The 21693-nt window shown below is 45.3% G+C and overlaps 3 protein-coding genes across 4 annotated transcripts; 2 read left to right on the forward strand and 1 right to left on the reverse strand.

The window, feature by feature from the left end:
• Positions 1-3839: 3839 nt before the first annotated feature.
• On the forward strand, positions 3840-11161 carry ccdc177 (coiled-coil domain containing 177). The gene is made up of 2 exons (XM_024407217.2): positions 3840-4270; positions 5077-11161. Exon 2 carries the CDS (start codon positions 5083-5085, stop codon positions 8428-8430), a length of 3348 nt encoding a protein of 1115 aa, XP_024262985.2. The 5' UTR covers positions 3840-4270; positions 5077-5082; the 3' UTR covers positions 8431-11161.
• Positions 11162-11570: 409 nt separating this feature from the next.
• Positions 11571-21647, forward strand: LOC121847757. 2 transcript variants are annotated; one of them, XR_006084661.1, is made up of 3 exons: positions 11571-14643; positions 20841-21402; positions 21449-21647. XR_006084661.1 is itself a non-coding variant. In XM_042330357.1 (2 exons), exon 1 carries the CDS (start codon positions 13300-13302, stop codon positions 14638-14640), a length of 1341 nt encoding a protein of 446 aa, XP_042186291.1. In that variant the 5' UTR covers positions 11571-13299; the 3' UTR covers positions 14641-14643; positions 20841-21646. The 2 variants fall into 2 exon arrangements, 1 of the variants encoding a protein (XP_042186291.1); XM_042330357.1 differs by having other exon boundaries at positions 20841-21646.
• Positions 15179-16181, reverse strand: LOC121847771 (putative uncharacterized protein DDB_G0290521). The gene is made up of 4 exons (XM_042330443.1): positions 16163-16181; positions 15784-16041; positions 15457-15670; positions 15179-15410 (listed from the first exon to the last, which is right to left on the reverse strand). Exons 1-4 carry the CDS (start codon positions 16179-16181, stop codon positions 15179-15181), a joined length of 723 nt encoding a protein of 240 aa, XP_042186377.1.
• Positions 21648-21693: the final 46 nt, after the last annotated feature.

Raw genomic sequence — 21693 nt, forward strand, 5'->3', positions numbered from 1 at the left:
TGGCTGACTGTCAGCTCTGGCGGATCCTGGCTGACTGGCGGCTCTGGCAGATCCTGGCTGAATGGCGGCTCTGGCGGATCCTGGCTGAATGGTGGCTCTGGCGGATCCTGGCTGAATGGCGGCTCTGGCGGATCCTGGCTGAATGGCGGCTCTGGCGGATCCTGTCTGACTGGCGGCTCTGGCTGCTCCTTGCAGACTGGCGGCTCTGCCGGCTCCTTGCAGACTGGCGGCTCTGGCGGCTCCTTGCAGACTGGCGGCTCCTTGCAAACTGGCGGCTCTGGCGGCTCCTTGCAGACTGCCAGCTCTGGCGGGAGACTCTAGCAGCTCTGGACAGGCGGGAGACTCTGGCAGCTCTGGACAGGCGGGAGACTCTGGCAGCTCTGGACAGGCGGGAGACTCTGGCAGCTTGGATGAGCTGATGAGCTTGGAGGGTACTTTGGTGTTGAATGCTGAGCTATAATCAATGAACAGCATTCTTACATTGGTATTCCTCTTGTCCAGATGGGATAGGGCAGTGTGCAGTGTGATGGCGATATGCAAATTGAAGTGAGTCTAGGGTGACAGGTAAGGTAAAGGTGATGTGATTCTTGAATAGTCTCTCAAAGCACTTCATGATGACGGAAGTGAGTGCTACGGGGCGATCGTAATTTACTTCAGTTACCATTGCTTTCTTGGGTACGGGAATAATGGTGGACATCTTGAAGCATGTGGGGACAGCAGACTGGGATAGTGAAGATTCAATATGTCCGTAAACACTTCAGCCAGCTGCTCTGCGCATGTGGCAAGGTCCTTTAGTCGTGCAGTGAATTTCAAACACAGATTTATTGAATATCCCTTTGAACATGGTGAAGTTATTAATTACACATTGAATGGTGTATCAATAAACCCAGTCACTACAAAGATAAAGAAGTCCTTCCTAAATCAGTTGCCAGAGAGGAAGGAAACTGCTCAGGGATTTCACCAGGGGGCCAGTGGTGACTTTAAAACAGTTACAGAGTTTAATGCTGTGATAGGAGAAAAGAACATTGCTGTTACTCCACAATACCTGCTTTCTACCAGACACTGAGAGATTCATTTAGCTTTCAGCAGGACAATAACCTTAAACGCAAGGCCAAATCTACACTGGAGAAGACAGTGAATGTTCCTGAGTGGCTAAGTTACAGTTTTGACTTAAATCTACTTGAAAACCTATGACAAGACCTAAAAATGGTTGCCTAGCTATGATCAACAACCAATTTGACAGAGCTTGAAGAATTTTGAAAATAATAATGGGCAAATGTTGCACAATTGATTGATTGATTTCATTTTAAAAACCAATAGGAAAAGGGCCCTCCAGCTGGTGAAGCCTCCACACACAATTTAAGAAAATCATCAAGGATAACATGATAAAGCTGAACAACTTATTTCCATTGTGGTCCTTTTGAAGAGGGAAGAGGAGAGAGAGAATGGGGAAGGAGGAATGGGGAAGAGGGAAGGAGGAATGGGGAAGAGGAGAGAGGGAATGGGGAAGAGGGAAGGGGGGAGGAGGAATGGGGAAGAGGGAAGAGGGAAGGAGGAATGGGGAAGGAGGATTGGGGAAGGAGGAATGGGAAAGAGGAATGGGGAAGAGGGATGAGGGGTGGGGGTGGGGAAGGAGGAATGGGGAAGAGGGAAGGGGGAAGGAGGAATGGGGAAGAGGGAAGAGAGAAGGGGAGGGGGAAGAGGGAAGGAGGAATGGGGAAGATGGAAGAGGAGAGAGGGAATGGGGAAGGGGAAGGAGGAATAGGGAAGATGGAAGGGGGAAGAGGGAGGGAGGAATAGGGAATAGGGAAGAGGGAAGGGAAAAGAGGGAGGGAGGAATAGGGAAGAGGGAAGGGGAAGGAGGAAGAGGGAAGAGGGAAGGGGGAAGGAGGAAGGAGGAAGGGGAAGGAGGAATAAGGAAGAGGGAAGAGAGAAGGGGAGGGGGAAGAGGGAAGGGGAAGGAGGAATAGGGAAGAGAGAAGGGGAGGGGGAAGAGGGAAGGGGGAGGGGGAAGGGGAATAGGGAAGAGAGAAGGGGGAAGAGGGAAGAGGGAAGGTGGAGGGGGAGGAGGGAAGGGGAAGAGGGAAGAGGAAAGAGGGAAGGAGGAATAGGGAAGAGGGAAGGGGGAAGAGGGACGGGGAAGGAGGAATAGGGAAGATGGAAGAGGATAGAGGGAAAGGGGGAAGGAGGAATAGGGAAGAGGGAAGAGAGAAGGGGGAGGGGGAAGAGGGAAGGGGGAGGGGGAAGAGGGAGGGAGGAAATGGGGAAGAGGGAAGGGGGAAGGGGAAGAGGGAAGATGGAAGAGGAGAGAGGGAATGGGGAATGGGGAAGGCGGAAGAGGGAAGATGGAAGAGGAGAGAGGGAAGATGGAAGAGGAGAGAGGGAATGGGGAATGGGGAAGGCAGAAGAGGGAAGATGGAAGAGGAGAGAGGGAATGGGGAAGAGCGAAGATGGAAGAGGGAATGGGGAAGAGGGAAGGGGGAAGGAGGAAGAGAGAAGGGGGAAGGGGGAAGAGGGAAGAGAGAAGGGGGAAGAGGGAAGGGGGAAGGAGGAAGAGAGAAGGGGGAAGGGGGAAGAGGGAAGAGAGAAAGGGACGGGGGAAGAGGGAAGGGGGAAGGAGGAAGGAGGAAGAGAGAAGGGGGAAGAGGGAAGGGGGAAGAGGGAAGGGGGAAGGGTGAAAGAGGGACGGGGGAGGCGAGGTTAGGCAGGTTAGGCAGTAATAGTAGCAGCAACAGACAATGACAGACAAAATGGTTGTTTGTTTGATAACATGAGATAATTAGTACAATTCCCTTTCCTAATAAACAACTACGGACAGGTACAGTACATCTCCCTTGCCTCACATACCCTTAATATATAAAGCAATCAATCCCTAATATATACAAGACAATCACAATATGATAGACAACAGGTACCAACAGGCAGACCATATGCTCGGGCATTTCCTTCTCAGCCACAATCCAGGTGTGGAAAGCTCTTAGATACTTACCCAGAAAGACTCACAGCTGTAATCACTGTCAAAGGTGTTTCTACAAACAATTGACTCAGGGGTGTGAATATTTATGCAAATAAGATTTGCATAAATGTCCAAAAATATTTTGTTCAATTTGTCATTGTGGGGTGTTGTGTGTAGATGGGTGATTTAATCCATTTTGAATTCAGGTTATAACGTAACAAAATGTGGAATAAGTCGAGGGGTATTAATTCTTTCTGAAGGCACTGTAAATTACAGCGCTGTAAAGCTCATACAATGAGCTTACAGCATCCCCTAGTGGCTATATGGGTTCATTGCAGTCTTGGCCACCCCCACCGAAGCCCCCGGCAGATATATACTGTCTATGGCAGATGGCTAGCTGCAGATGGATGAAATAACACAGAATTAGAACGTTGAACACAGCATCCTGTCTATTAATAGCTTGAATAATAAACATGTATTTTTTGGAAGCTTTCGGGATCTTTAATAAGGTAAGCGAGTTACTGGGTAACTACTGTTTTCGATTTGTTTTCTGCTAAAGCCTAGGAAATGTAACATTGTATAAAAATCCTAGTGGTCAATCGTTTACAATTATAGGCTTCATATGGCCTACATAGGCCTTAGGTATATTGCTGCAAAATAGATAAGAAATGCAATACTGCTATATTTTGGAAATAATCTAATATTATAATCCAATATTATTCTATTGTTGCAGTAATATAATATTGTCGTTTTATAATGTAAAATGAGCAGACAAAGGGAGAAGGGGAGATTGCATTGCAGTGCCATTGCACAATATATCTATTTTTTTTTACCATATTGTCACAAGCAGCAGCAGAAGCAGGCGGGGGCTGTAGTAGCGGATGAAGAGATGAGATGGAGGGATGGAGAGATGCGGGAGAGAGCAGAACAGCAGGTGGAGACTGAGCACACCAGCCTAGCACAGAGACTAAGACCGACCCCACAGAACATAGCCTAGCTATTTGCGGTTCAAAAAAATATGTTATATAGCTTTTATTATAATAGAAGCTGCAGATAAATGTAAACACGAAGAGTTGAAAGACATGCATCGAGTCGTGTCATCAAGAACGGCCCTGTGTAACAGAGGGAGAAAGACGGCGTCTGTGTCGCGTCGCTCAGAGGTCGCGGTGACGTCTGTGATCTTCCATCGCGGGGTCTGTCAGCGCACAGAGTAATTCCTCCGTCACCTGGTAGTATGCAGGGTGTGGAGAGGACTAAACGCACTCATTTGGAACTAGATAGCGTCGGTTTAGGAAACAATCGTTAAAGTGGCAGGTTAGTGACGGTTTTGTTTCAGTCAGTAGGTTATAGCCTATACATATTAATGATCATTGTTTTAATCTGGGGGGGAACTATCTCGGTTTGGGGTGAGATGTGTCATCTGTGTTCATTATCTGTTGATGCGATGTGACAGGAGTTGTTTTTGGCAAACGTAGGCCTGCAGACATAGCCTAATATATCAGCTTTAACATGGTAATACACTATGTTTGATGTGTGTAGGCCTATGAATGACTTATTAATAAGTAATAAAATAGTATTATTTAAAGTATCTTTAATTTTTAAAATTTTTATTATACTATTATATATTATATTATATATTATTCTATTCTCTGTAATGCACATGTAATTGGGATGTGGAAAAAAATTGCCTGTAACAAGGGGTCAGTCTGTTAGGCTGTGTGTTCGACCTGTGTGTCATATGTTCATTGCAGCAGGCAACGCCACGTAAAATAATTCATATCAATGAACAGGTTCCTCCCTCATCGTAGGATAATGCCATTACTTCTTGTTTGTCGGTTAATGAAAGTCCCCTGAAGATAGAAGGGCCTCAACAGGAACATAATCAGCGAATGTGAGTCATGTATGAATGTCTACAGCAGAGGCATCGTCCGTCGTATGTCAAATATGCGCTAGATATTCCCTCACCCACACAGACAGGCATACAGACAGATTAAGCCCTGGACAGAGTAGGACAGAGATGGCCTGATATAATCCTGCTGCTTAAATTTCTGTCTTCTTTTCACCCCATTCCTCTACATTAATTCCCTCTCCCCCTCCGCCCTCTCTTGTTCTAATATTAGCCAGCTATGGTTGACCCGTCTGAGCCAGAGGACCAGACCAAAGGGAAACAGATGGATGCCCTGCCGGTGGCCTCTGCACCCACCAGACTACCAGACCAGGCCTCTGCACCCACCAGACTACCAGACCAGGCCTCTGCACCCACCAGACTACCAGACCAGGCCTCTGCACCCACCAGACTACCAGACCAGGCCTCTGCACCCACCAGACTACCAGACCAGGCCTCTGCACCCACCAGACTACCAGACCAGGCCTCTGCACCCACCAGACTACCAGACCAGGCCTCTGCACCCACCAGACTACCAGACCAGGCCTCTGCACCCACCAGACTACCAGACCAGGCCTCTGCACCCACCAGACTACCAGACCAGGCCTCTGCACCCACCAGACTACCAGACCAGGCCTCTGCACCCACCAGACTACCAGACCAGGCCTCTGCACCCACCAGACTACCAGACCAGGCTGATGGGAAAGCAACAGAGGAGGGCGAGGGTGTGGGTGGCAATGATGCAGAGACCACACCCATACACTCTGCTGGGCTGGGGGAGAGGATGGTAGCTCCTCCCCCTGTTGCACAGGAGGCCAGTCCTCCCAGTCCAAACACCCAGCCCCAGCTTCAGGGCCCTCAGGACAGGCAGCTTCATTCTCCAAGCCCTTCAGACTTCCAGCCTCCCAGTCCACACACCCAGCTCCAGCTTCAGGGCCCTCCAGACAGGCAGCTTCAATCTCCAAGCCCTTCAGACTTCCAGCCTCCCAGTCCACACACCCAGCTCCAGCTTCAGGGCCCTCCAGACTTCCAGCCTCCCAGTCCACACACCCATCCCCAGCGTCAGGGCCCTCCGGACAGGCAGCTTCAGCTTCCTCACCTTGCCCCTCCAGACTTCCAGCCTTCCACTCCACATACCCAGCTACGAAGCCCTCAGGTCAGTCTGGAGGCAGCAACCTCCCTGTCGAACAGCAGCCAAGCTCTGAACCCTCTACCTCAAGACCTCCAGCCTCCAAGCAGCGATCCAGAGCCCAGAGAACCATGCCCCAAGCTGCACCTGGACCTATATAACTTCGACACCCCGGTGGCAGAGGGAAGCCGTTATGTCCTGACCAGCCCCCGCTCCTTGGAGGCCTGCGCCCGCTGCGGGGTCAAACCCGTGGAGATCTTGTCGCGCCCGTTGTCAGACTTCGCCCGTGAGGCCCCGGGACGGTCCATGCGCGTGGCGACGGGCATGTTTGAGGTGTATGAGAAGGACAGGCACGCCAAGCTGAGAGCATGCCGGGAGGAGAGAGAGAGGATTATACGGGAAGATAAGAGGAGAATCCTTCAGGCTGCAGTCAACGGACATGCTGCCTCATCAACAGAGGAACAGCACAGAGCACCAGTCACATCCAGATTAACGCCGCTATCTAAACCAGGCCCTGTGGCCTCTAGTCCTACTAAATCTAAACCTTCCCCCAGTAGTACAGGACAGGCCTCTAGAGCTGCTTCTACAACACCAGGTCCAAGCATTAATAAAACTAGTACAAATCTTCTAGCTAAAAGTAGCTCTCTGCAGTCTTCTAAGACCAGCTCATTCAGCTCTGCATCCTCATCATCTAAAGGTCTGGACTGTGGTTTTGGTTCTGCTAAACATCCTAAATCCTCAGAACTAACCAAGGCACCCCGCCCTGTCTCAGGTCCACCTCCAGTGGTCAGAAAGATCCCCAGCAGCAGCACCACCACCACGCCGAAAGCCTCCAACACCTTCCCCAGATCAGCCTCCAAACCTTCCTCTTTCCCCAGAACAACCACCTCCATGACATCCACCATCTTCAAGAGTTCCGTGCAGAGCCCAGTCACCCCGACTACAGCAGCTCTCAATGGCATCACAGGGGGTCTAGGAGGGCCGTTCCCTCACCACAACGGCCACCCTGTGTCCACTCCAAAGGGCAGAGGGAAGAGCCACTCCCTTGAGTCCCTACAAAGAAGGATGGATACAATCTCCACCTCTACCACCACCTCCACCACCACCTGCACCTCCTCTGGAGAGGAGTCCGGCGCCTCCTCCTCCTACAGCTGGGATGGACCCAGAGACCCCTGGGCCAAGTCCTCCTCCCCCCGTGCCCGCACCCTGGCCACCTTCAACTCCTTGATGGGGAGGAGCCTTAGCCTTGGGGACCTCAGCCACTCCCTCCAGACCACCCAGAAGGTGGAGCGTATCGTCAAGGAGGTGCGGCGGCGGGGGCTGAAGGCGGTGCCGGAGCGGGACAGGAAGATCGCTGCTCTGATGCTGGCTCGGTACCAGGAGGAGGACATCATGAGCCAGACGCGCTACGTGGCTCACCTGCAGTGGGACAGCGAGAAGCGCCTGGGGGACCTGCAGCGGGAGCAGGAGGACCGGGAGAAGCAACGGGCGGTGCTGCAGTGCCAGCGGGCGTGGCAGTCGCAGGTGTCCCACCGCCAGCGTCGGCTCAGCCAGCAGGAGAGAGAGTCGTCGGCCGCTAAGCTGCGTCAGGTGGCGGAGAGCGAGGAGCGGTGGAGGGAGCTGGCAGAGCTGCAAGAGCGCAGTAGGCAGCAGAAGCTCCAGCAGGCTGCCAGGGAGGAGAAACAGAAGAAGGAACAGCAGGAGCAGAACCTCAAGGCTCTAGAGGAGGACAGGGCTGCAGTGCTGGAGCAGGAGCAGCTACTCCTCAAGGAGAAACTTACCATTGCTGAGCTGAAGAAGCAGGAGAAGGAGCACCAGGCCCACGAGGAGCGCCGGGGACTGAACCGGGCCGAGAGGAGGCGCCACGCAGCCCTGATCAGGGAGATCGCCCGGAGAGAGGAGGAGGAGCGGGAGGATGCACGGAAGGCTGCTGAGGAGAAGCTGAGCCGTTCCCTGGAGAACTATGAACAGATCGTAGAGAGGAGAGACAAGGAGCTGAAGGAGAAGGCTAAGAGGGAGGAGCAGCAGATTCAGAAGGCAAGGAGGTCTGCGGAGAAGAGGGAGAAACAGCAGCAACAGCAGGTGGAGGCCCGGGCCAAGGAAGCAGAGAGACGGGCCCAGCAGGCAGCTTTGGTGGCAGAGGAGAGGGCCAAGGAGAAATCCCAGAGAGCAGTACAGAGCAGGCAGGAGAAGGAGAGACTACAACGACTCAACAGACAGCGTGTGGAAGGGGAAGAGCTAGCCAGGAGGATGGAGCTCCTCCAGTCCATCGAGAGGAAGCTGGAGAAGAGTGAGCAGATCTTCAGGGAGAAGAGAGCCGTGCTGGAGAGCGCTCGCTCTACCGCCCGCGCCTCCTTCCACGTACGGGACCGGGTCAGGGAGGAGACCAACATGAGGACCTTTGATAAGATGGATCTAGAGGCCCAGTTCCAGTTCAAATCCAGCCTGGATGACAAGTGATGAGGCACACCTTCATGCTACTGGTGAACTACTGGTTACTGGTAACTACTGGTTACTACTAGTTAATACCCTGGACTACTGGTAACTACCCAGGACTACTGGTTCCTGGTAACTACTGACTACCCTGGACTACTGGTAACTACTGGCTACTACCCTGGACTACTGGTTCCTGGTAACTACTGACTAGCCTGGACTACTGGTAACTACTGGTTACTACCCGGGACTACTGGTTCTTGGTAACTACTGACTACCCTCGACTACTGGTTCCTGGTAACTACTGACTACCCTGGACTACTGGTAACTACTGGTTACTACCCAGGACTACTGGTTTCTGGTAACTACTGGTTACTACTAGTTAATACCCTGGACTACTGGTAACTACTGGTTACTACCCGGGAATACTGGTTCCTGGTAACTACTGACTACCCTGGACTACTGGTTCCTGGTAACTACTGACTACCCTCAACTACTGGTAACTACTGGTTACTACCCGGGACTACTGGTTCCTGGTAACTACTGACTACCCTGGACTACTGGTTCCTGGTAACTACTGACTACCCTGGACTACTGGTAACTACTGGTTACTACCCAGGACTCCTGGTAACTACTGGTTACTACCAGGACTACTGGTTCCTGGTAACTACTGACTACCATCGACTACTGGTAACTACTGGTTACTACCCTGGACTACTGGTTAGTGGTAACTACTGACTACCCTGGACTACTGCTAACTACTGGTTACTACCCTGGACTACTGGTTCCTGGTAAGTACTGACTACACTGGACTACTGGTTCCTGGTAACTACTGACTACCCTGCACTACTGGTAACTACTGATGACCCTGGACTACTGGTAACTACTGGTTACTACCCAGGACTACTGGTTAGTGGTAACTACTGACTACCCTGGACTACTGGTAACTGCTGGTTACTACCCGGGACTACTGGTTAGTGGTAACTACTGACTACCCTGGACTACTGGTAACTACTGGTTACTACCCAGGACTCCTGGTAACTACTGGTTACTACCCAGGACTACTGGTTCCTGGTAACTACTGACTACCATCGACTACTGGTTCCTGGTAACTACTGACTACCCCGGACTACTGGTAACTACTGGTTACTACCCTGGACTACTGGTTAGTGGTAACTACTGACTACCCTGGACTACTGGTAACTACTGGTTACTACACTGGACTACTGGTTCCTGGTAAGTACTGACTACACTGGACTACTGGTTCCTGGTAACTACTGACTACCCTGGACTACTGGTAACTACTGACGACCCTGGACTACTGGTAACTACTGGTTACTACCCAGGACTTCTGGTTAGTGGTAACTACTGACTACCCTGGACTACTGGTAACTACTGGTTACTACCCGGGACTACTGGTTAGTGGTAACTACTGACTACCCTGGACTACTGGTAACTACTGGTTACTACCCTGGACTACTGGTTCCTGGTAACTACTGACTACCCTGGACTACTGGTAACTACTGGTTACTACCCGGGACTACTGGTTCCTGCCAACTACTGACTACCCTGGACTACTGGCTACTACCCGGGACTACTGGTTCCTGGTAACTACTGACTACCCTGGACTACTGGTACCTACTGGTTACTACCCGGGTCTACTGGTTCCTGGTAAATACTGACTACCCTGGACTACTGGTTCCTGGTAACTACTGACTACCCTGGACTACTGGTTACTACCTGGGACTACTGGTTAGTGGTAACTACTGACCTCCCTGGACTACTGGTAACTACTGGTTACTACCTGGGCCTACTGGTTCTTGGTAACTACTGACTACCCTGGACTACTGGTAACTACTGGTTTCTACCCAGGACTACTGGTTCCTGGTAACTACTGACTATCCTGGACTACTGGTAACTACTGGTTACTACCCGGGACTACTGGTTCCTGGTAACTACTGACTACCCTGGACTACTGGTAACTACTGACTAGCCTGGACTACTGGTAACTACTGGTTACTACCCTGGACTACTGGTTCTTGGTAACTACTGACTACCCTGGACTACTGGTAACTACTGGTTACTACCCGGGACTACTGGTTCCTGGTAACTACTGACTACCCTGGACTACTGGTTCCTGGTAACTACTGACTACCCTGGACTACTGGTAACTACTGACTACCCTGGACTACTGGTAACTACTGGTTACTACCCTGGACTACTGGTTCCTGGTAACTACTGACTACCCTGGACTACTGGTAACTACTGACTACCCTGGACTACTGGTAACTACTGGTTACTACCCGGGACTACTGGTTCCTGGTAACTAGTTACTGCTGTTAACTACTGGTTACTACCCTGGATTACTGGTTACTACTGGTTACCATGTGCTTGGCTATAGCCAGGGTTGGACAGGTTACTTTGTAAATGTAATTCGTTACAGTTGCTAGCTACCTGTGCAAAATCAACTTTTGGATTACCCAAACTCAGTAACGTAATCTGATTCTTTTGGATTACTTTTCCTTTAAAAGGCATTAGAAGAGGTCTAAAAGGATCCATCCAACACATTTGGTGTGTCATCATAGTGCTCTCTGATTGGTGGTCATAATTTGGTGTGTCATCATAGTGCTCATTGATTGGTGGTCATCATTTGGTGCGTCATCATAGTGCTCTGATGGGTGGTCATCATTTGGTGTGTCATCATAGTGGTCTCTGATTGGTGGTCATCATTTGGTGTATCATCATAGTGCTCTCTGATTGGTGGTCATCATTTGGTGTGTATTCATAGTGCTCTCTGATTGGTGGTCATCATTTGGTGTGTCATCATAGTGCTCTCTGATTGGTGGTCATCATTTGGTGTGTCATCATAGTGCTCTCTGATTGGTGGTCACCATTTGGTGTATCATCATAGTGCTCTCTGATTGGTGGTCATCATTTGGTGTGTATTCATAGTGCTCTCTGATTGGTGGTCATCATTTGGTGTATCATGATAGTGCTCTCTGATTGGTGGTCATCATTTGGTGTGTCATCATAGTGCTCTCTGATTGGTGGTCATCATTTGGTGTGTCATCATAGTGCTCTCTGATTGGTGGTCATCATTTGGTGTGTCATCATAGTGCTCTCTGATTGGTGGTCATCATTTGGTGTGTCATCATAGTGCTCTCTGATTGGTGGTCATCATTTGCTGTGTCATCATAGTGCTCTCTGATTGGTGGTCATCATTTGGTGTGTCATCATAGTGCTCTCTGACTGCTTATAGCCTCCTAACTAGCTGCAATGCTGCACAGCTTGAAAACATATGTCTCTCATGAGGAATGGTGTCTCCTGTCCTATGATGACCATTTCCTCTTTACACCTCACCCATTTATTTGGTGAAATCAGAATCACTTCCTTTGTATTGTTTAGACATATTATCTTAAAGCCAAAAGTACACTTTATAATATGCAAATCAATGAAGAAGATAAAATAAATCAAATCAAATAGTGTTGACTTGGACAAAGATCTGCTCTTGTGGATTATAAACCAACAGTTTGGGACATAACATATTATGTGGATCAGAGTGTTCCACCTAGTAACACAGCCCCCTCCATGCTCCCTCTTTATCAGATCTACCCAACTGAGAGCTGTGCTGTTGGAATGAAAAGAACCATTGTTGCCCCGGGAAGCACAACTCCATGACAACTAGCCACATTGGCTGCTTTTAACGGAGCCCTTCTCTCTGTAGGGGTAGAGAGAATCAGATAGAAAGGGGAAAGGAAAGCACAAGTGAGTGGTCTGAGAGCCCTAAAGCAGACCAGGGACTCTTTTGTGTGTTGTGATGCAGATGGAGAAACTGTGTTGTACACTCTTAGAAAAAAGGTGCTATCTAGAATCTACAAGGGTTCTTCGACTGTCCCCATAGGATAACTCTTTGAAGAACCATTTTTGGTTCCAGGTAGAACCCTTCCCAGAGAGGGTTCTACATGGAATCCAAAAGAGTTTTTACCCGGAACCGAAAAGGGTTCTACCTGGAATCAAAAAGAGTTCTCCTATGGTGGCAGCCAAATAACCCATTTGGAAGTCGTTTTTCTAAGTGTGTAGTGTATTCTGTACTGTGCTGTTTCTGAGCCCTTGGCTGTACTCTCCTCCTGTCTTCACCGTACGGCCGAGCCGACCAACCAACCGCTGACGAAGCAGCTGTGGCAGAACAACGTGACATCACTCAGAGTGATGTCAGCACAACACAACCCAGCCAGCTGCTGATGAGGCATCAGAGAGAACCCTGATTCTACTGCAGTATAGAATCTACCTGGCCCCTGATTCTACTGTAGAATATAATCTACCTGGCCCCTGATTCTACTGTAGAATATAATCTACCTGGCCCCTGATTCTACTGTAGAATATAATCTACCTGGCCCCTGATTCTACTGTAGAATATAATCTACCTGGAACCTGATTCTACTGTAGAGGTGTTCTATAGTATAGAGACCGGCATGTTCTATAAACACTCCTGGACTGTCCTCCAGGATCCTATGCCTGCCTCTCCTCATGTCATATAACAGGAAACATCCGAGCCTTGGTTGTGCAGTGGAGTATAGTATAGAATCTATACCCTCCTGGACACTCTCTCCTGTTCCATCCCCTCTGCTGCTATTATGGATTCAATACCCTCCTGGTTCTGCAATGGAGGACATTCTATACCCTCCTGGTTCTGCAATGGAGGACATTCTATACCCTCCTGGTTCTGCAGTGGAGGACATTCTATACCCCCCATGGTTCTGCAGTGGAGGACATTCTATACCCTCCTGGTTCTGCAGTGGAGGACATTCTATACCCCCCATGGTTATGCAGTGAAGGACATTCTATACCCCCCATGGTTCTGCAGTGGAGGACATTCTATACCCTCCTGGTTCTGCAATGGAGGACATTCTATACCCTCCTGGTTCTGCAGTGGAGGACATTCTATACCCTCCTGGTTCTGCAGTGGAGGACATTCTATACCCTCCTGGTTCTGCAATGGAGGACATTCTATACCCTCCTGGTTCTGCAATGGAGGACATTCTATACCCTCCTGGTTCTGCAATGGAGGACATTCTATACCCCCATGGTTCTGCAGTGGAGGACATTCTATACCCTCCTGGTTCTGCAGTGGAGGACATTCTATACCCCCATGGTTATGCAGTGAAGGACATTCTATACCCCCCATGGTTCTGCAGTGGAGGACATTCTATACCCTCCTGGTTCTGCAATGGAGGACATTCTATACCCTCCTGGTTCTGCAGTGGAGGAAATTCTATACCCTCCTGGTTCTGCAGTAGAGGACATTCTATACCCTCTTGGTTCTGCAGTGGAGGACATTCTATACCCTCCTGGTTCTGCAGTGGAGGACATTCTATACCCTCCTGGTTCTGCAGTGGAGGACATTCTATACCCTCCTGGTTCTGCAGTGGAGGACATTCTATACCCTCCTGGTTCTGCATTGGAGGACAATCTAGACCCCCTGGTTCTGCAGTGGAGAACATTCTATACCCTCCTGGTTCTGCAGTGGAGGACATTCTATACCCCGATGGTTCTGCAATGGAGGACATTCTATACCCTCCTGGTTCTGCAGTGGAGGACATTCTATACCCCGATGGTTCTGCAGTGGAGGACATTCTATACCCTCCTGGTTCTGCAGTGGAGGACATTCTATACCCCGATGTTTCTGCAGTGGAGGACATTCTATACCCCCTATGGTTCTGCAGTGGAGGACATTCTATACCCCCATGGTTCTGCAGTGGAGTACATTCTATACCCCCCATGGTTCTGCAGTGGAGGACATTCTATACCCTCCTGGTTCTGCAGTGGAGGACATTCTATACCCTCCTGGTTCTGCAGTGGAGGACATTCTATACCCCCCTGGTTATGCAGTGGAAGACATTCTATACCCTCCTGGTTCTGCAGTGGAGTACATTCTATTCCCTCCTGGTTCTGCAGTGGAGTACATTCTATTCCCTCCTGGTTCTGCAGTGGAGTACATTTTATACCCTCCTGGTTCTGCAGTGGAGTACATTCTATACCATAGAGATTAGATATCACTATGTTTTATACCCTCCTAGACCCTCCTCAAGTCTCTGCTCCAGTCACTCCTCCTGGACCTTCCTCATGTCACGTGACTTAACAGGAAAGTGCTGTGTTCTAGCCAGAGACCCTCGAACCCCAAATCCCCACCTTCTATCCCCGGAAACCATCCAGTTTGCCTCTCTGTGTGAAGTTTAACAGGTATGTACAAGCTTTTTACGATGTTATCCAATTAAATGTAGTAGTTGGTTTTACATATCATATGTATCGTGTTCAGTATTTGTGTTATTCCTCCTTACTACATCCGTGACCAAACACACGCAACCACACACACACACAAAACACGCTACACACACACACACATGCACAACCTGCCATCGTAGTCAACAAGCTTTAGAGGCCAGTGTCTCTCTGATTAAAACAGAAAGAGAAATACACACGGCGGTGATTTGGCCTCCGATGTAAGAGTTACCATGGTAACAGCACCAGGGGATGGGGCGGAGCTGAGGGGTGGCAGAAGTTAGAGCTGAGACAGAGAGGGCAGGGGTACGTGGGAACGTGAGGGACTGTCAGTGTTGGTGCTGGTTGGGGAAGGGGAGGGGCTGTCAGTGTTGGTGCTGGTTGGAGAAGGGGAGGGGTACTGGTTGGAGAAGGGGAGGGGCTGTCAGTGTTGGTGCTAATTGGAGAAGGGGTGTGACTGTCAGTGTTGGTGCTGATGGGAGAAGGGGAGGGGCTGTCAGTGTTGGTGCTGATTGGAGAAGGGGAAGGGTGCTGTTGGAGAAGGGGAGGGGTGCTGGTTGGAGAAGGGGCTGTCAATATTGGTGCTGGTTGGAGAAGGGGAGGGGCTGTCAGTGTTGGTGCTGATTGGAGAAGGGGAGGGGCTGTCAGTGTTGGTGCTGGTTGGAGAAGGGGTGTGACTGTCAGTGTTGGTGCGGATGGGAGAAGGGGAGGGGCTGTCAGTGTTGGTGCTGATTGGAGAAGGGGAAGGGTGCTGTTGGAGAAGGGGAGGGGTGCTGGTTGGAGAAGGGGCTGTCAATATTGGTGCTGGTTGGAGAAGGGGAGGGGCTGTCAGTGTTGGTGCTGATTGGAGAAGGGGAGGGGCTGTCAGTGTTGGTGCTGGTTGGAGAAGGGGGGCTGTCAGTGTTGGTGCTGATTGGAGAAGGGGAGGGACTGTCAGTGTTGGTGCTGGTTGGAGAAGGGGGGTGCTGGATGGAGAAGGGGAGGGGTGCTGGTTGGAGAAGGGGAGGGGCTGTCAGTGTTGGTGCTGATGGGAGAAGGGGAGGGGCTGTCAGTGTTGGTGCTGATTGGAGAAGGGGAGGGGCTGTCAGTGTTGGTGGGTGCTGGTTGGAGAAGGGGAGGGGTTGTCAGTGTTGGTGCTGGTTGGAGAAGGGGAGGGGCTGTCAGTGTTGGTGCTGATTGGAGAAGGGGAGGGGCTGTCAGTGTTGGTGCTGATTGGAGAAGGGGAGGGGCTGTCAGTGTTGGTTGGAGAAGGGAGGGGTGCTGGCAGGCTGGAGAGAGGAGGGATAGGAGGGGAATGGTGCTGGCAGGAGAAGAGGCGGTTGAAGGGGAGGGGAGAGAAGGAGAGGGGGAGCTGGCAGGCTGGAAAGAAGGGGGAGGGATGGGAGGGGAGTGCTGGAGAGATGGGGGAGACGGGGGGGGCAAACGCCTCCAGCTTTTCATTCCTGCACACAGCAGAAAGTGTGTCTCTCAACTGACTTACAGTTGCAGATTTCTCTCATCTAGAAAGTAGATTCCTAAAGGACATTTATTGGAGACATAATAACATTGACGACTGAGGGACATTACTGCAGAGCTTTCTGCTCATTCCCGAACAGGGTTCAGTGTGGGAGAGAAATCCCTTAAAGGACAACTGGTATTTGTTCATTAGTCGATCATACCTGCCAGATTGCTATATTTTGAAAGTTACATATCTTGAAAACTTGATTGCTGACAAGCAAAACATGTTGGGACTGTGTCAATAATAGACTAATGAAACAAACACAAAAAGACCTAGTCACTCTCACTCTCTCTCTCTCTCCATCTGCACAGATCCCTCTCTCTCTCCATCTGCACAGATCCCTCTCTCTCTCCATCTGCACAGATCCCTCTCTCCCTTCCTCTCTCTCTCAATCTGCACAGATCCCTCTCTCTCCCTTCCTCTCTCTCTCCATCTGCACAGATCCCTCTCGCTCTCCATCTGCACAGATCCCTCTCTCCCTTCCTCTCTCTCTCAATCTGCACAGATCCCTCTCTCTCCCTTCCTCTCTCGCTCCATCTGCACAGATCCCTCTCTCTCCCTTCCTCTCTCTCTCCATCTGCACAGATCCCTCTCTCTCCCTTCCTCTCTCTCTCCATCTGCACAGATCCCTCTCTCTCTCCATCTGCACAGATCCCTCTCTCATAGACTGGCACCTGTCCTGTATTATTTTTGATTTTAACAGACTAGAAAATCTGCCAACATCCATCTAGATTCTAAATGATGAGATGAAATATAAAGGCTGAAATATATTAGAGCTGTTCCCTGTCGCATTAGACCGGTCTGGCAGAGAGGAGTATGTTAGGCGTACTATACTGACTGCAGACCTCTGCCTGCGTCCCCTCTGCCTGCACCCTATTCCCTATTTAGTGCACTACTTTTGACCATGGGCTTTGGTTAAAAGTAGTGTACTAAATAGGGAATAGAGTGCCATTTGGGATGTAAATTGTGTGTGTCCTTCAGCTGGCCAGAGGGGAGGTGAACTGGAGTCAGCTGGCAGAATTACAAACATGGGCTTTTTATCTGCCTGTAAGGAAAAATATACAGTGGGGCAAAAAAGTATTTAGTCAGCCACCAATTGTGCAAGTTCTCCCACTTAAAAAGATGAGAGAGGCCTGTAATTTTCATCATAGGTACACTTCAACTATGACAGACAAAATGAGAAGAAAAAAATCCAGAAAATCACATTGTAGGATTTTTAATTTATTTATTTGCAAATTATGGTGGAAAATAAGTATTTAAAGTGAACATCTTTATCTTAACTTCAATATTAAATGTCATAATGGATTATATGTGTTATATAGTGTTATATGTGTTATATAGTGTTATATAATGTGTTATATAATGTGTTATATAGTGTTATATAATGTGTTATATAATGTGTTATATGTGTTATGTGTTATATAGAGTTATATAGTGTTATATGTGTTATTTGTGTTATATGTGTTATATAGTGTTATATGTGTTATATAGTGTTATATGTGTTATATGTGTTATATAGTGTTATATAATGTGTTATATAGTGTTATATGTGTTATATAATGTGTTATTTGTGTTATATAATGTTATATGTGTTATATGTGTTATATAGTGTTATATGTGTTATATGTGTTATATGTGTTATATAGTGTTATATAGTGTTATATAGTGTTATATAGTGTTATATAGTGTTGTGTTATTTGTGTTATATAGTGTTATATGTGTTATATGTGTTATATAGTGTTATATAGTGTTATATGTGTTATATAGTGTTATATAGTGTTATTTGTGTTATATAGTGTTATATGTGTTATATAGTGTTATATAGTGTTATATAGTGTTATATGTGTTATATAGTGTTATATAGTGTTATATGTGTTATATAGTGTTATATAATGTTATATGTGTTATTTGTGTTATATGTGTTATATAGTGTTATATAGTGTTATATAGTGTTATATAGTGTTATATGTGTTATATAGTGTTATATAGTGTTATATAGTGTTATATGTGTTATATAGTGTTATATGTGTTATATGTGTTATATAATGTTATATAGTGTTATATGTGTTATATAGTGTTATATAGTGTTATATGTGTTATATAGTGTTATATAATGTTATATGTGTTGTGTTATATAGTGTTATATGTGTTATATCGTGTTATATAGTGTTATATGTGTTATATGTGTTATATAGTGTTATATAGTGTTATATAGTGTTATATAGTGTTATTAGTGTTATATAGTGTTATATGTGTTATATGTGTTATATAGTGTTATATGTGTTATATAGTGTTATATAATGTTATATGTGTTGTGTTATATAGTGTTATATAATGTTATATGTGTTATATAGTGTTATATAGTGTTATATAGTGTTATATGTGTTATATAGTGTTATATGTGTTATATGTGTTATATAATGTTATATAGTGTTATATGTGTTATATAGTGTTATATAGTGTTATATGTGTTATATAGTGTTATATAATGTTATATGTGTTGTGTTATATAGTGTTATATGTGTTATATCGTGTTATATAGTGTTATATAGTGTTATATGTGTTATATAGTGTTATATAGTGTTATATGTGTTATATAGTGTTATATAGTGTTATATAGTGTTATATAGTGTTATTAGTGTTATATAGTGTTATATAGTGTTATATGTGTTATATAGTGTTATATGTGTTATATAGTGTTATATAATGTTATATGTGTTGTGTTATATAGTGTTATATAATGTTATATGTGTTATATAGTGTTATATAGTGTTATATGTGTTATATGTGTTATATAGTGTTATATAATGTTATATGTGTTATATAGTGTTATATAATGTTATATGTGTTATATAGTGTTATATAGTGTTATTTGTGTTATATAGTGTTATATGTGTTATATGTGTTATATGTGTTATATAGTGTTATATGTGTTATATAGTGTTATATAGTGTTATATGTGTTATATAGTGTTATATGTGTTATATGTGTTATATAGTGTTATATGTGTTATATGTGTTATATAGTGTTATATAGTGTTATATAGTGTTATATAGTGTTATATGTGTTATGTAGTGTTATATAGTGTTATATGTGTTATATAGTGTTATATGTGTTATGTAGTGTTATATAGTGTTATATGTGTTATATAGTGTTATATGTGTTATGTAGTGTTATATAGTGTTATATGTGTTATATAGTGTTATATGTGTTATATAGTGTTATATGTGTTATGTAGTGTTATATAGTGTTATATGTGTTATATGTGTTATATAGTGTTATATAGTGTTATATGTGTTATATAGTGTTATATAGTGTTATATAGTGTTATATGTGTTATATAGTGTTATATAGTGTTATATGTGTTATATAGTGTTATATGTGTTATATGTGTTATATAGTGTTATATGTGTTATGTAGTGTTATATAGTGTTATATGTGTTATATAGTGTTATATGTGTTATATAGTGTTATATGTGTTATATAGTGTTGTGTGTTATATGTGTTAGTGTTATAGTGTTATTTGTGTTATATAGTGTTATTTGTGTTATATAGTGTTATATGTGTTATATAGTGTTATATGTGTTATATAGTGTTGTGTGTTATGTGTTATATAGTGTTATATAGTGTTATATGTGTTATATAGTGTTATATGTGTTATATAGTGTTATATAGTGTTATATAGTGTTATATAGTGTTATATGTGTTATGTAGTGTTATATGTGTTATATGTGTTATATAGTGTTATATAGTGTTATATAATGTTATATGTGTTATAGTGTTATATAATGTTATATGTGTTATATAGTGTTATATAGTGTTATTTGTGTTATATAGTGTTATATGTGTTATATAGTGTTATATGTGTTATATGTGTTATATAGTGTTGTGTGTTATATGTGTTATATAGTGTTATATGTGTTATATATGTTATATAGTGTTATATGTGTTATATGTGTTATATAGTGTTATATAGTGTTATATGTGTTATATAGTGTTATATAGTGTTATATAATGTTATATGTGTTATATAGTGTTATATAATGTTATATGTGTTATATAGTGTTATATAATGTTATATGTGTTATATAGTGTTATTTGTGTTATATAGTGTTATATGTGTTATATGTGTTATATAGTGTTATATAGTGTTGTGTGTTATATGTGTTAGTGTTATGTGTTATATAGTGTTATTTGTGTTATATAGTGTTATTTGTGTTATATAGTGTTATTTGTGTTATATAGTGTTATATGTGTTATATAGTGTTATATGTGTTATATAGTGTTATATAGTGTTATATGTGTTATATAGTGTTATATGTGTTATGTAGTGTTATATGTGTTATATAGTGTTATATAGTGTTATTTGTGTTATATAGTGTTATTTGTGTTATATAGTGTTATATGTGTTATATATGTTATATAGTGTTATATGTGTTGTATAGTGTTGTATAGTGTTATATAGTGTTATATGTGTTATATAGTGTTATATAGTGTTGTGTGTTATATAGTGTTATATAGTGTTATATAGTGTTAGTGTTATATGTGCTATATAGTGTTATATAGTGTTAGTGTTATATAGTGTTATATAGTGTTATATGTGTTATTGTGTTATATGTGTTATTGTGTTATATGTGTTATTGTGTTATATGTGTTGCAGATCATGGCAAGGATGGAAAGGGCGATGACGTTCTCCACCTACCTAGTGCCCCCACCTCCACCTCTACCTACCACACCTTACAGAACACCGACCTACAGAACACCGACCTACAGAACACCGACCTACAGAACACCGACCTATAGAACACCGACCTATAGAACACTGACCTACAGAACACCGACCTATAGAACACTGACCTACAGAACACCGACCTATAGAACACTGACCTATAGAACACTGACCTACAGAACACCGACCTATAGAACACTGACCTACAGAACACCGACCTATAGAACACTGACCTACAGAACACTGACCTATAGAACACTGACCTACAGAACGCTGACCCACAGAACACCGACCTACAGAACACCGACCTACAGAACGCTGACCCACAGAACACCGACCTACAGAACGCCGACCTACAGAACACCGACCTACAGAACGCTGACCCACAGGGCTATCTTCAATGGGCTCTTAAAGGGCTTCAGTGTATTGAACCAGAACAAGGCCTAGGTTAGAGTTATGGGTCTGTAATGTATTGAACCAGAACAAGGCCTAGGTTAGAGTTATGGGTCTGTAATGTATTGAACCAGAACAAGGCCTAGGTTGAACATTATTACCACAGGTTCAATATGATGTTATGTTTCCCTGCCCTAAAACATGAGGGCTTATTTTCCACCGTTGGTACATGTCATGTGTTAAGTTAAACAGTGCATTCAGAAAGTATTCAGAACCATTGACTAGTTCCACATTTTGTTACGTTACAGCCTTATTCTAAAATGGATTCAATAAAAATGTTCCTCATCAATCTACACACAATACCCCATAATGACATCACAATACCCCATAA

The sequence above is a fragment of the Oncorhynchus tshawytscha genome, linkage group LG11, assembly GCF_018296145.1.
Source record: "Oncorhynchus tshawytscha isolate Ot180627B linkage group LG11, Otsh_v2.0, whole genome shotgun sequence".
In the NCBI taxonomy this organism is placed as follows: Eukaryota; Metazoa; Chordata; class Actinopteri; order Salmoniformes; family Salmonidae; genus Oncorhynchus; species Oncorhynchus tshawytscha.

Coding starts and splice junctions, on each gene's coding strand:
- ccdc177 (XM_024407217.2), top strand. CDS start 5,083: ATGGTTGACCCGTCTGAGCCAGAGGACCAGACCAAAGGGAAACAGATG.
- LOC121847757 (XM_042330357.1), top strand. CDS start 13,300: ATGGAGGACATTCTATACCCTCCTGGTTCTGCAGTGGAGGACATTCTA.
- LOC121847771 (XM_042330443.1), bottom strand. Junction 15,671..15,783: donor CCCCTCCCCTTCTCCAACCA/GCACCCACCAAC, acceptor TTCTCCAACCAG/CACCCCTCCCCTTCTCCATC. Junction 15,411..15,456: donor GACAGCCCCTTCTCCAACCA/GCACCCCTCCCC, acceptor TTCTCCAATCAG/CACCAACACTGACAGCCCCT.